Source organism: Sciurus vulgaris (genome assembly GCF_902686455.1).
Source record: "Sciurus vulgaris genome assembly, chromosome: 3".
NCBI classification, from domain to species: Eukaryota; Metazoa; Chordata; class Mammalia; order Rodentia; family Sciuridae; genus Sciurus; species Sciurus vulgaris.
This window is the reverse complement of record NC_136463.1, coordinates 149,037,171-149,051,830: the sequence shown is the minus strand read 5'-3', so window position 1 is coordinate 149,051,830 and position 14,660 is coordinate 149,037,171. Positions and strand designations below refer to the sequence as shown.

General features: G+C 36.1%; 1 protein-coding gene across 4 annotated transcripts in view; it reads left to right on the top strand.

Moving 5' to 3' along the window:
* The first annotated feature begins 729 nt into the window (after window positions 1–729).
* DNAH7 (dynein axonemal heavy chain 7) overlaps window positions 730–14,660 on the top strand; it is a 350,205-nt gene continuing 336,274 nt past the window's right edge. For 2 of the 4 annotated variants that reach the window (XM_079132565.1, XM_079132562.1), the window contains exons 1-2: window positions 730–6,920; window positions 13,382–13,444. In XM_079132565.1, the coding sequence (XP_078988691.1) occupies window positions 6,906–6,920; window positions 13,382–13,444 (78 nt within the window). In that variant the 5' untranslated portion in view covers window positions 730–6,905. The remainder of the gene's footprint in view (window positions 6,921–13,381; window positions 13,445–14,660) is intronic. The other 2 variants (XM_079132563.1, XM_079132564.1) reach the window with 2 other exon arrangements.

Genomic DNA, 14,660 nt, shown 5'->3' with positions numbered 1-14,660 from the left:
CACAGAGATGCCAACAAGCAGCAAGGATTTAGGATTATTTCTTTTCCATGCTATGGTTTGACTGACACTTGGGGAACAGGTGAACCAGTCTCATGTGTGATTCTTTATTCTTCATTCCTTTGAAGAGCATTCTAATTCTAGCTTCACTGCCTTTTTCTTCTGCATTCTGAATAATACTGAACTTCAATTTCTGTTTCAGTTCTATATATTGTTAAAAATGCAGTTATGTTTATAGGCATATAATAATAATTTGTATATCTTATGATCCATAATAAGATTTGACTAAGGGATTTTAAAAGAAGAAATGGTTAACCAGTGGTAAAATGTTTATCAGGTACTCTCTTTGCTATATTGTATTTGTAGGCGATGACTGAAACATCATGGTAACTGTGACCTGTTCCAACTCAAAGCAAACATGCAGGAAAAACCATGGCACAGGTGCCAAAATAAATTGCAGGAGTAAAAGCCCTGATATGTTGTGGCTTTTTACTTTTCCTTTTTGAGGATCTACGATTCAATGGAAAAACATAATTTTCAGATGGTAACAGAAAAATGATTCCCTGTTGTGTTCTATTATCAAACTGTATGTGACAAAGCAAACAAAGGAAAACTGACACAGAAATACATTTAAGTTTGTATTCAATGTCCACTTCATATAGAACACCATGAAATATGCTAAAGTAAAAAAATCTCAAAATCTGACAGATTTCTGCCTTACAAGAACCTACCTGGCTGAGGAGACATGTAAATCAAGTGGTAAAGTAGGGACGCACAGCCAGATGATTAAATTAGGTAAATGTTACAGGGGTTTGGAGAGGTGAATTCACTTAGGCTGGAAATATTTTCTGGGGAAAGTAGAATTTGAATTGGATTTTTCTAAAGATGGGAAGGAAGAATTTACATATGTGGAGGGAAAGAGGAAGTTATTTCTTTCTTTTAGGGACAACAGTCCCTGCCTAACTTCTAGTCGCCCCCTTCCTCTTTTTCTGCTCCCAAACCCACATTTTGGAGTAGTTGATCATGAACCATATGGGACATTGTTGAGGATGGGTATCTGGCCTTATCATAGAGAGTACAGTAATACAACTCTGACCCTATTCTGTACTCTGACATGATTGTCTTGCAAATGTGGCTGAAGTCACATTGTGTACTTATCACCAGCACTTGACAAATAACTTCAGGGCACATAATCTAGGCACATGTGATTTACAGCATTATTATATAAAGCATTTCAGATGGAAAGAAAGAAAGTCCAGGGAACCTGAAATGACTGCCTTGTACTTGAAACTAAATCGGGTGCTTTTCATACTTTATGTGAATCAATCCCTACAACAATTCTAAAGGGCTGCGATCCTGATTTAGAGAGATGAAAAATGGCAGTTTAGAGATGCCAAAGCAAAGTGTTCACCTTCACCAACAAGTAGAGATAAATCAAGATTCACACCAGCTTGATTCCAGAAAATAGCCTTTTTTCCTACACCAAAGTCCTACCCTAGAGAAAGGTCACTTTTTTCTTTAATGACCAGAATCATTTCAGTGTTGCAGTCACAGGAAAGAAGCCTTATTAAATTAGTTACAAGGTCAAACAAATACTTGGTAGGCTAAGAATTGTTGGATGGGACTCCGATTCAACCTTTGATCAGGAAAGGAGGACGTCTTGCAGTATGTTCTTTGGAATGATTACTGAAGTAAATAAAGAGAAAGTTTCCAGTTGCCCCAAGCAATCATGAAAACACTACATATCTATGTGATTACCAAGCAAAGTTCAAAAGCATTTTATTGGGCAAATAAAAAGTCCAGGACGAACTCTGTGCCAGTGATCTTTAAGCCACCTGAGAAACAAGGAACGTGATGAAGTACCACACGTTCGCCAGGCGCATAGACGAAAGGTCTCTCAAAGTTTTGACACTTTGGTTTAAGAGAAGCACGTTTCCAGAATCCTCAGGGAGGAAGAACTGATGCTTCTCCAAATAAAAATTAGCTGGTTTATATATCGTTGCTTCACATTGCCTTAGAGAAAAATGACAAAGGGATCACCTGAAATTACAGCATAACATTATCATATATTTTAAAGCAGCCTATTAGTAAAACTTAGTTTAACAAGGAAGTCGGGTTACTTTCCAAACATATAGAATTTTCTTCAGTCCTAAGACATGACTTGACTTCTGGGTAACTGCAAAACTATCAACATTTAGAAGATTCTGAGTCTGTGTTAAAGAGTAGTTCTATAGAAAAAAATCTGGAGGTTGCCCTCTTCCTGATTTGCAGATGAATATATCTCCCTCTAGTGTTCAAAGAAACTAATGCAATCATATGTGTTTTCTGGATCTGGTTGTGATTAGCAGAAGGTCAACGTGTGGCAACAAAGCAACATCATTTGTTTTTACGGGAATTGGTCCATATATAGTTCAATATTTTCACAAACAAATACCACATGCATGAACTGCCAACCACGTTTCGTAGTGCTCTTTTATATCTGTTATCTATTGTAACTTTAAATTTGTACTTGCATAACTTTGTTAAAGGGTTGAAAATTTTGCAATTTTTAAAAATTTTGAGTTTCCAGAAAAAGAAAACAAAAAGTCCAGGGCTTGGTCCTTGAGCTGCCCTTTCTCTCTCTTTTCTAGGTACTGCCTCTTGTTTGATGACCTCATCTATCTCATGGATTCAGTTACCACTTAACTGTAGATGAACTTCTACACCCTGACCAGAGAGCTACTGCAGAGTTGTGTAGCTTCTTGTCACCTGAACATCTTGCTTGGATATCTAATAGGATTCTCAAACTCAATAGATGCCAAATCAAATTTTTTATTTCTTTTATCTTCCATCATGCCTTCCCTCTCCCTAGCCTTCCTCATTTTAAAAGCCCTACCATCTACCAAATGGCTTGGATAAAAAAAGGGAAGAGGCATTTTACCACATTCTCATCCTTTACATCAGCAAGTCCTATCAGGTTTACCTCTAAAAGTCTGACCTGTCCCCTTCTCTCCATCTTCTCTACCCCTGCAACCATGTTAAGTTGCCATTGTTATTTCCCAGGACTTTTACCTTCTTGGTTCATTGCCCCATTTCTGTGCATGGTATCTCTAGGCAATTAAAATACAGTCCTTCCTGATTGGGTTCCTGGCCTTTGTCAGGCGCTGGCTGTGTCAACCTTTTTCCCACATTGGGGTCTACACACTAGCTTCTCCCACTTCCTGGGAAATTCATTCCTATTGTCTTTGGTTTACCTGAAAAGGAGGATGTGTAGCAAACACAGGTCTCCTTCCTTTCTTCCACAGATGCTACAGTTTCAAAAGCAGAAGTAAATAACTAAGTGGTAATAAATAAAAACATGAAAAGTGGGAATTCAGAAGCTGCTTAAGTTTATACAATATATATTTTAAAGGAAAAAATCTGATTTCATTCAAATCAGCATAAATTTGGGTACAAAATCCTAGCATTTGATTCATGTCTAATAAAAACCATTTTAACAAATTAACAAAAATCAAATAAGCACGCACACTGTGAGAGAAAACACAAGATCATAAATGCAACTGAATTTGATGTTTAGGGAACCAAGATATCACCAAGTTATTTTCTGTTCCCCATTAGGTTTTTCACATTTGTTCAACTGGGAAAACCAGTTTCTATTCTGAGATACCTTCCCTTAAAATGAACTTCCATATTTGTAGATAAGTAAATCAAAGGCATGCAGATAACTCTATCCAAATTAAGTACTAAATGCCAAAGTATATCAATCTTTCAAGGAGACAACAGGAGTGAAAAAATGCCTATCATTTGAGGGATCTAGTGGTTCAACACATCTAAAGTTCATTTTGTGAAATATGTTGATGGTTGTCAAGATTTTGATCTGGTCTTAACCTGAACAGTGAGGATAAGCATTTACTTTGCTTACTTCTTTCAATTCAGCACTCAATTAGTGACATTACTGATTACTATGAGAATTACTGTGGGAACTCAATCCCAGGAGCCACATTTCTCTTGCTTGACAGAGATCATGATAACTGACAAATACAAAAGGATTGGCTTTGCCAATTTTTATCAAATTGTTTTCCTTCCATAATTCTGGCAAGGTGTCCAGCTGAAGGCAAATTTAGAAACAGGATTCTTCAAATGAAATGCTAATCCCAGAGGAGCTATATATGGAGGTCTGACAAAGGCAATGCAGAAAGTCAGAATAGCCTGATGTTTGTATATTTTAATTATAACTCTTAGGATTGGGGTGAATAGACAGCAAGACAGCAAAGAACTGAAGAAAGTTTGTATGTGGGAACGAGTAGAAAAACTGTTTTCTCAGGCTCATTTCTATCTAGTACTGTTGCTGTGAATCCATCTCTTGCTGGGTCATTCATGTGGATTTTGACCCTCCATGAAGCAATCCAGTTGACCTTGGACTGCTAGCAAAAACCTTTCAATTCCTTCTGAACATTGGGAACACCTGGGAGTAGTTCTTTTGGCAGCATGTTGGCAGTCATTAAGCTTATTGTACTTTCACATCTCTTTCTCACTGCCTGTGGCACAAGTCCTCAAGGTATTTTTCTTTTCCCTTCCATACTTTTACCTTCTAAGTGCTTTTTGTTGTTGTTGTTTCTGCTTGGATGACTCAAACTTGTAGTGCTTTACTGACTTTCCAATATTTTCACTGTGCCCATGAGCTATGAAACAGCAGCAACAACAACTGTATCTTCAAGCCAGTCCCAGACCTCTATTCCAGACCTCCTGCCTCTATTGAAATGTTTCCACTTTCCAGATTTGGAAGATGGGGTCTGCAATATTTATCCTGTTTTTAAATTTATCCTCTGTACAAATTCTTACCAGTTGTAGATTCATTGCATCTTCTCTCCTTGTCTCTTGCTTCATTTGTTGAAGAATTTGGCTCAGTTTTCCTCTCTCTTCGGCTACTTCAGCATCCATGAGAATAATCACATTAGCAATTCAGTTCCTTGACCTTCCAATGGCCAAAGCCTCTATGCACCCCATATGAGTGGAATGATACAGTATCTTGTCCATTACTGCCTAATTTTAGTTAGCATAATGTCTTCAAGTTTCATGCCTGTTGTAGTCTGTGTCAGAATTTTCTTCCTTTTTAATGTTGAACAATATTCAACACTTTTTGACTATTATGGATACTGCTGCTATAAATATGAATGTGCACATATCTGGTTGTGTCCACCCAAAGTGCAATTTGGAATAATATAGTAATTCTACTGTGATTTTGGGGGTAATGCCATATTGTTTTCCATTTTATATTCCCACCAGTGGTGCACAGGATTGCAATTCTTGTTAATATTTATTGATATTCTGTATATTAATCCCTTATCAGATATGTGATTTGCAAATTTTGCTCCTATTCTGTGGATTGCCTTTTTTTTTTCTGTTAATGTATCCTTTGATGCATAAGGTTTTTAATTTGGATAAAAACAAATGTCAGATTTGTCTTTTGTTGTTTTGGGTGTCAGATCTAAGAAATCACCAAATCTAGCATCATGAAGATTTTTCCATTTTCTTCAAAGAGTTTTATAGTTTTAGATCTTACATTTAGGTCTTTGATGCATTTTGAGTTAATTTTTGTATATGATGTTAGGTATGGTATTCAGTTTCAGGTTTTTTTTTTCCACGTGTGGAAATTTAGTTTTCCCAACACCATTTGTTGAAAAGACTGTTTTGATTTATTGTACCTTGGTAATATGTTTTGAAATAATCAAGTGTGAGTCCTCCAACTATGCTCTTCTTTTTCAAGATTGTTTTGTTTATTAGGGATCCCTTGAGGTTCCACAAGAATTGTAGAATGGAGTCTTCTATTTCTTAACATAAAATTTTTCAGGGGAGATAATTTGCCCTTGAAATCTAAACTCCTTGCCATGTTTTATAGGGCCTTTAAAATAAAGTACCTGATTATCACTTGTTTCATCTAAATTCTAACCTCCTTTTCCCTAATCTACTCTCCAGTCTTTCAATCCATTTCCAGTTTTTCCTCATCTCAAGCTTTTATATATGATCTGCTTTCTACCTGGAACATTCTTTGCATGGCCATGTGTTCCTCCTTCAGACCTCCCTTCCACACCTTCCATGAGAAAATTAGTTGGTGCTTTGAGTTCTCCCGAGGACTCGAGGACTCACTCATTACCAGCTCTGTCTCCACTCACTGCATTATAAATGCATGCTGGAACCTTCTCCTAGCTGTGCTGAAGGGACTGTCTGGTCACCCTTGTGGGTGGGGGTTAGCATAGCACCTTCCATATAACAAACCACCCGTGAATTGTGGATTTAAGTGAAAATTTGAAGGTTCTTTTTTCTGGTATTCTTCCAAGGGATGGTTTTTCTAGCATGTAGGAACAGTCAACGGAAGAATGGGAGTTTGCAAGCGTCTGGTTAATATAGGTGTTTACTGGCTCCGACTGGCATACCTGGTTCTTATTCCACTTGCCCACATTGGCGTTGTAATTTGCGTTCATTTCACTTCACTAGTCCTCTGTCAGCTTCCAGGCAGATAAAGCTAATTGACGGGTAAGGCGGAAGTCCCCTGCACCCCGCTTAGTTGGAGGGTGCAAGATGAAAGGATCGACTTCAATAATCAAAGGGTATTCCCTCCTCACGGTCGCCACCCACCGCCTCAGCCCAGGTGCCAGTGAGGGCTCAGAAGGACCTCCCGGGGGAACGCGCTGCAGTTCAGGGCTCAGTTCCTAAGGCAACATAACCGGAAGTGGAACCTGCGCGGGCCTGTTGCTACGCAACGAACGCTGCCGGGACGCTAGACTGCTTCGGCGCCAAGGGAGCCGAGGCTGAGCGAGCAGAGGCTGCGCACCGCACCCGGACGCCGCATCCCTGATCGGAGGGCTTCCGAGGGTTCCGAGCAGGAACGACCCGGGAATCGCCCGGTCGGTCAGCGTGTCCTCGCCGCCATGAGTGGCGAGCAGGTGAGAGGGCCACACCAGCCCCGTCGCCGCCACCTTGCCCGGCATTTCAGAAGTGGTTGAAGCCGCGGCGCCCGGGCCCCGCCGCTGTGACCCTGCCGTGTACCCCCGGGGTATTGAGCACTCTCGGCGATTACCTTGATAGGTTCCCTTCACAACCGTTCGCCCCCGACGACATAACAACCAAAGAGAACAGCCGGCGGTGCGCCAGCAGTTAGAGCTGGCCCCGAGAGTGGCGGGAGCTCTGGCGGCCGGGTGTGTGACTGCGGGGAGCTGAGCAGGTGGCAGGGGCGGGGCTCTTCCTGGCTGTGTGGCTTTGGGCGAATCACTTGGTCTCTCTAAGCCTTAGTTCTTCCCCTCTTCTGCAGAGGAGGAAAATCAGAGCAACTTTCCTAAGCTGGCTAAGAAGTTCAAAAAAGAGAAAATACTACACCATACCTTAGCTCTGGTATGCCGCATTATACATGGGAGGGTTTGGTACATCCCAAACAGCGCTTCTTAAGAAAGTAGCCCCGTGGAGTGTAATAAAAGATGCATGTTGCAATGGCTACTCTAAAAAAAGAAGTCTTTATTGAACTTCATTAACAGCATCTGTAGTTGAAAGAAATGGAGAACAATGATCTATCTTTTTTAATGCCAACAAGGAATGGGGAAGCAGTACCAGGGACATTCTCCCCCACCCCCCAGCTAGCTGGCAAACAACTCCAGTCCTCTACACAGTGGTGAATTGGGCACTGTAAGCAACCAGGACCAAAGAGTTATTTTAAGTCTGCAAATTTTGATTGGCTTCTTTGTTTCGGTAGTAAACTACAATTCTTTTTTCATTGCTTCATAATGCTTTGTGTGTGTGTGTGTGTGTGTGTGTGTGTGTGTGTTAGAGTTTATTGTGAAGAACACAATAAAAGGTGATTTAGTCCCGTATTCTATAGGGTTGTAGATTATAACAGAAAATGTCAAGACCCTAATTCATTGAATGCTCAAGAAAATTTGACTTTAGCGTTTTACTGACATGCATAGGTTGAGAATTAAGAAACAGATACTCTGGGGCTGGGGTTGTGGCTCAGTGGTAGAGTGCTTGCCTAGCATGTGTGAAGCACTGGGTTGGATTCTCAGCACCACATATAAATAAATGAATAAAGTAAACGTCCATCAACATCTAAAAAAATTAAAAGAGAAATAGACACTTTGATTTACATACCAATGTATAACTAGTAATAGGTAGTAAAATGACAAAGGAGCGAGCAAGAACCAAAAAAATTAGATACCAGCAACTAAAATACTGAACAATTGATTACTAGACCTTACTAGTAATTTTTTGTGATGTTATTGTAATCAGTCTTTTAAAAAATGGAATACTCAATATATATTGAGCAGCTTTTTTGATTGATGCCCAGGTCAGAATTTGACTTGATCTTGAACCATTTCAAGATTTGTCAAAATGTGAGATGAATCTTTATTAAATTTACAATGGTATTTCTGAATAACTTATTTCTCAGTTCCCTTAATTTCCTCATCACAACTAAAAAGCATCCACTAAAACCCCACTGGCTGTTAATTTTTAAGTTTTACTTCATCTTCTTAAAATTGATGCAGGGAAATGATGCCCCTGGTCTCTCCCTACCTCTCCAAAAATGTGTTTTACTGAACAGGCGGTGGGATCTTAAATAGTGAGCATTAGCACGCCTAGGGTTTTTTCCCACCTTCTCCATACTATTTTTAAACAGCAGAGGGCCCCCTCTCATTGTTTTGTTTAACTTGAAATTTAAAAATTTGTCTCAATACTTTATAACTTAACAATAGTTTAGAGGGTAGTTTTCCTTTTGAAAAGATGAAAGTTTTCATATTTTAATCTAAAGCAAATAGAATGGATTAAACTTTTGGAAATTCAATTTTAATGTGACATTTACTTATGTATTCATTCAGTTTGAAAAAGTGAGCAGGTGGTAAAATCATATTTACTGAAGAGGTTTTACCATGTTCATTTCATTAGTGGAAGGTCGAGAATGACATGACATTTTTCAGAAATAGCAGTCTGGGTTTTTCTCTTAAGTTATTTAAAAGAAATATAAGTCTTATGCAGTTGCTCAATTTTTAAAAAGTAGTTAAAATGTAAGGCATTTTGAGTTTGAGTTTAAGAACTTGCAGAGGTTTAAAGGTACGAATAACCAAAGACCAGAAAGCTGTCCACAAATTGACTACCACTTAGGAGAAGAGAGGAAGAAATAGTTGTTAGCCTTTTGCTACCCAAGTGCTTTTTCTAGTTATAGAACCAAGGAATTTTTTTCTATGATGTTCTTCTCTTCTTTTCCTTCATCACATCTTCTTTGTGTCATTACTTTAAAAAGAAGGAAAAAATTCACTGTGAGACCAACATCATGGTGACAACTTTAAAAACCAGAACTTAATATGTGACACATTGAAATCAACTCTAATGAAGTTTGATAGGTTATTGTCAATTTAACTAGACATATTTGATCAGAATAGTTAACATTTAGATTACACCAGGTTAATATCTCTACCAAATGCAAATAAGTAAAAATCTGCAAAGTTAGACCCAAATGTGAAACCAGGGCATTTAAGGAAGACCTAACTCTATAGCAGTTTTCATTGTGGACTGTATTTTATATTAGGATCCCAACAAAAAACAGATGGCATGCTCAAAAAGATTAATTAAAGAAAATTTATAAAGAGACCACTTGCAGAAGTATGGGCAAGTTTCAGGGACCAAGCATGGGTGATAAAGCACTGAGGTATTACAAGCAGAATGATACCATTACCATTCTTAGGCCTGATAGGTCAATGACATGAAACACCATTTTCAGAACTTGGTGGAAACTAGAGGTTTGGCACAGTAGTTTTCTGAAAGAAACTGAGCTCTGGGAGAATTTAGCCTCTATCAGAAACACAGGAAACAGGGAGAACTAGGAAATGAACATCCTAACCCTCTTTTTGCCTGCTCTCCAGTCTACTAAAATACCTCGTATTGATTAATCCTCTTTACAAGAGCCCAGATGATGCTCATACATAGAATTCAGCCTCTCAATCCCAGGGCAGAAAGAAAAAGGTAGACACTTGATTTGAGACAAATACAGGATAATCACCCCAGAAATTATTATAAGTAGGACCAACCTTAATAGGCCAAACTTTCATAACAACAGACATAGAACATTATGAAGACAAAAACTTCATAACAAAAGACATATGACATTATGAAGAATTATAAAATGTTTTTGAAGGATACATTCTAGGTATGTGAATAAATTAAAAAATTGTATTTACAAAAGTCAATATCATAATATCATTTTCCTCTGTGCTATTCTGGAAATTCCGTATGTTTCTACTAAAGTTCCAAATAGTTCACGTAACATGGATCCTAAAGTTCACATGGTGGAAGAAGGATCAAAATTGTCTGATAATTCTTAGGAATAATAAAGTGAAGGGAATTACCTTGCAGGTTTCAGGAACTCTTGTGAATTGTGATGATTTAGACAATGTGATACATTCTTTAAACAAATAATCAAAGGAACTAAATAAAGGAACAAAAAGATATGCACATAGTATGTGTGTAATATATGAACAGTATATATACACTCATAAGGGTGTATGCAGTTCATGTCCAAGAATTGTGTATGTACTAAAACATGAGGATATTCACTGAAGCATCTTTTGTAATAGAAAATCATTGGAAATAAGCTAAATATTCATTTATAAGAGAAAGGAATGTGTAAGTTGTATTGTATTCATATAAGCACTATATAGCTGTGAAAATCAGAGATATAAATTATAATTTATCAATCAATGTGGATAAATTTCAAGAACATAATACTAAAAACAGCAGGTTGCTGAAGGATACAAATGCTGAAATACCATTTATATAAGATTTAAAAGCCTGCAATGACAATATTTCAGGCTATTTAATGATTACACATATGTAACAAGTATATATAATAAACACAAAATTCCAGAGTGCAGAGACTTAGGATTGATAAGTTGGGTTGAGGACATATGACTTTTCATGGCATTTTTTTCTGTTTGAAATATTGAATAATTTTTAAGAGCATGGAATGTCAATAAATATGGTTAGTGTGTACAATTTGGTTCAGAAACAAATTACGTTTGCGATAACTAGAGTGGAAAGCACAGTTCAGGAAGATTTTATTTTCTTTTTAAAAGATAAACATTATTTGAATGTCGATGGGAGTGTTCCAATATAAAAGGAGACATTGCTAATTACAGAAATATAAGAGGATTACTAGGAACATAGTCCTTGTTAAAATGAAAGGAGATTGTGGTAACTGAAGGACTGGCTTCTGCTAGGAGGTGGGATATCGTCTCCATTGCTTGTAGATGGAGGATAGAATCATAAGGGTGCCATTGCTAGTAGGTTATAGATTTGGTTACATGAAATGAAGGCATTCACAACTAGTAAAATGATGATATATGAAAAATTTTGGAGATATATTGTTCACCCCCAAAATTAGGAAGGCAAACTTATTAGAAAAATTAGAATATTCGAGTCTATGTGAAATCATCCATAAATAAGTGAATCCAATAGGATTGGTGATAGGATTTTCCTCTAGCAACATACACCTATGTGGGTACACATACAGAGAAGGTGAATTGTTGAAATTCAGTGGGATTATACTTCAGTCAAATGTGTGAGAAAGAAGGCGTTGAGGGTATTTGATATTATAGAATCTAAGATGAACAAGGAGAAAGAACATATGAAAGAGTGGATAGATTGTGATGAGAAGGGTGTGGGTTTCATTATCAGAGATCTCAATAAAAGCAAAAAAAACAGAGCCTTTAGGAAAGTACCAGGTGATAATAGAGAATCAAGGCATGTGGTGATCAGAGAAGAGATGTTTAAAATCAAGACTTCAAAACTGGTGCCATATCTAATAAGAACTCAGAAGGGTTGCCTTGGGAGTGAATGACATGAACTGAAAAAAAAAAAAAAAAGGAGGCTACATATAAGATTAAATAACTAAGAAATTAGAATATTGTACATATGATTCACAGGTATATTTTTTAGTCATTGAGATTGATGAACAAGAGTAGATGCTCTTTCTGTTCAAAATAAATACAACCGAACTCAAATTCTAAAAAGTTAATTAATGAGAGAATGACATCAGAATGAATTCAAGTATGGAAGGAACATACAATATTCAGGACTCTTTCTCCCTCTCTCATTCCTTCTTTGTATTCCTGAATATCTCCAGTCTCTCTCCTTTCCTGCTCTACTCTTTCTCTTTCAGTTTCTTGGACCAGGGTTATGGTTATGAATGTGGTGAGAAAATGTTAGATTCAGAAAATATGTTGTAGGTATAACTCAAAGGATTGGCTAATGCATTACATATACCATGTGAGGAAAAAAAAGAGAAGTCAAGAGTGGAATTTTACCTTGAACTCTAAATCTGAACGGTGATGTCATTTTTTTTTTAGTTCAAGAAAATGTATAGGAGTGTTCTACTAGGGCATGTGAGTGTTTATTAATCAAGCAGTATTTTGGACACGTTAAATGTTTTTTAGACCTCCAAGTAGAGACATCAAACTAAACATAGGAGAGTCAGGAACCTTAGAAAAAGGTTAGTACTGGAGAGATAAACTTGAAAGATTTCAGTGTACACATGATATTTATAATATTTGGACTGGATGGATCACTTAGGAAGGAAATGCACATTAGAACCAAGGCATGTATATAACATGAAAATCAAAAACATGAGAAGTTCAAAAGATTTTCCATTGAATTATCTTGACACCCTTTTGAAAAATTCATAGATCATAAATGTGGGGGGGTGTTGAAGCCAATTCTATTGTTTTGATCTATATGTTTATCCTAATGCTAATACCACATAGTCTTCACTACTGTAGTTTTGTAGTAAGTTATGAAATATGGAAAGATAAGTCTATCACTTTGTACTTATTTTTCAATATAGTTCAACTCTTCTGGGTTTCATACATTTCCTCGTGAAATTTATGATTGACTTTTAAATTTCCACTAAAAAAAACAATTTTAGTCTCCCAATCCATGAACATGGGATTTTTCTCTAATTTATTAAGGTCTTTAAAACTTTCTTTGTAATTACCTTGTAATTTTCAGTTTTCATTGTACAAGTGTTACACTTCTTTGGTTGATTTTATTCCTGAGTATTTTATTTCTCTTGATGTAAATAAAAAATTTTCTTGATTTCAATTTTGGATTTTTTTGACAGTATCTAAATACAGTTGATTTCTGTATATTCATCTAGTATTCCTCAACCTTGTCAAGTTTATTCATTAACTTTATTAATTTTTTTGGTGGATTATAGGGTTTTATATATACAAGATCATATGATCTGTATAGTGTGTTTTAGACTTTTGGATGATATGTACTTTATAGTAAACACTATAAAATTTGGTTGAGTGAATCAATTTTAGCACTAATAGGTAAATTGTTTTGCTTTTTCATATTTTTCATGCAGGATAAACCAACTGGCAAAGAAAAATCCAAGGTACCAGTAAGATTTCTACCACAGTTGCCTATGGTAATTCACTAATATATTATCACTATTTATTGCTTTTATACTAATATCTAATTTGGAATTCTGTAACTTGAAAATGAGTTACTGAATTTCTGATTTTAAATTTTGTGTTCCACTTGATTTTTTCTGTTGAAGAAATTCAATGAGGTACATATATTTGGAAAATAACTATCTTAATAAAGTTACTGTAACTACAGTGTCTTAGCTATGTACAAATATTTGAGTATTATGATTAGAATTGCCAACATGTACTAGCAGAAGGAATGTTAGTGTTGGAGTCAGAAAATGAGAACGTGGGTCAGAGCTTTGCCCTTTGTGACTCTATGACCTTTTGGGAGTCACTTCTCTGAGCTCTCATTTCTGGATTTAAAAATAAGAGGACTTGATGATCTTTGAGGAAGCAGCTCTTTGTGCTAAAAGGCTATGCTACAAAAGATCTCTTAGATCTTAGCATCCTATTTCAATATTTTGACTATAAATGATCAGTTTCCTGTTGAAGAGACAGTTAATAGACATTTTCAGTTGATAAAATGCTGAACAAGTTATATTTTACCATATAAAATTTTTTGTCTAGTAATTATGTGAAATTTTAAATCCCATTGAGTTAAACTCTTATAATTCCTAGAAGCTGAGTTCAAGTGGAGTTTAAATGAGAACATTTATTTTGAAACATTTTAAAAGCTCAGAATGAATTCTACAAGATTTGCATTGCTTCATATGAAGATGATTCCTAATAATTTAATAATAAATTCTTTCAGCTTGAAACAAACTTGAATGAAAATTTGAATATTTAATTTAATATCTTGAATATTTGAAAGTACATGTTTCATGAGTCCATTTGTGTTGATGATAATACAAAGATTATTATTCTGTAAAACAGAATCATAACTTTTTTTAGTTTTATGAATATCTACTTTAAGTTTTCTATAAGTCAGAGAAATTGAAATTAAACACTTTTCTCTTTAAAAGTTAAAAATTTAAAAACTGAATATATTGATATTAGGGGTTTTTGTATGTTAAATTTAAATTCACCTACTGAATAAATTTTCAAAATTGAGTTGAATCATCTTTTTAAGCCAGAGAGGCATATGGTTACCTTAACTGCTTTTGTTCACTGATTTAAAACCAACTGTGCTCATATTTGACTATATTTTGCAATATTTTTCTATATCCTTTGGGTTTTATGTCTTTAAAAAAATCATACTTAAAATATGTTAAT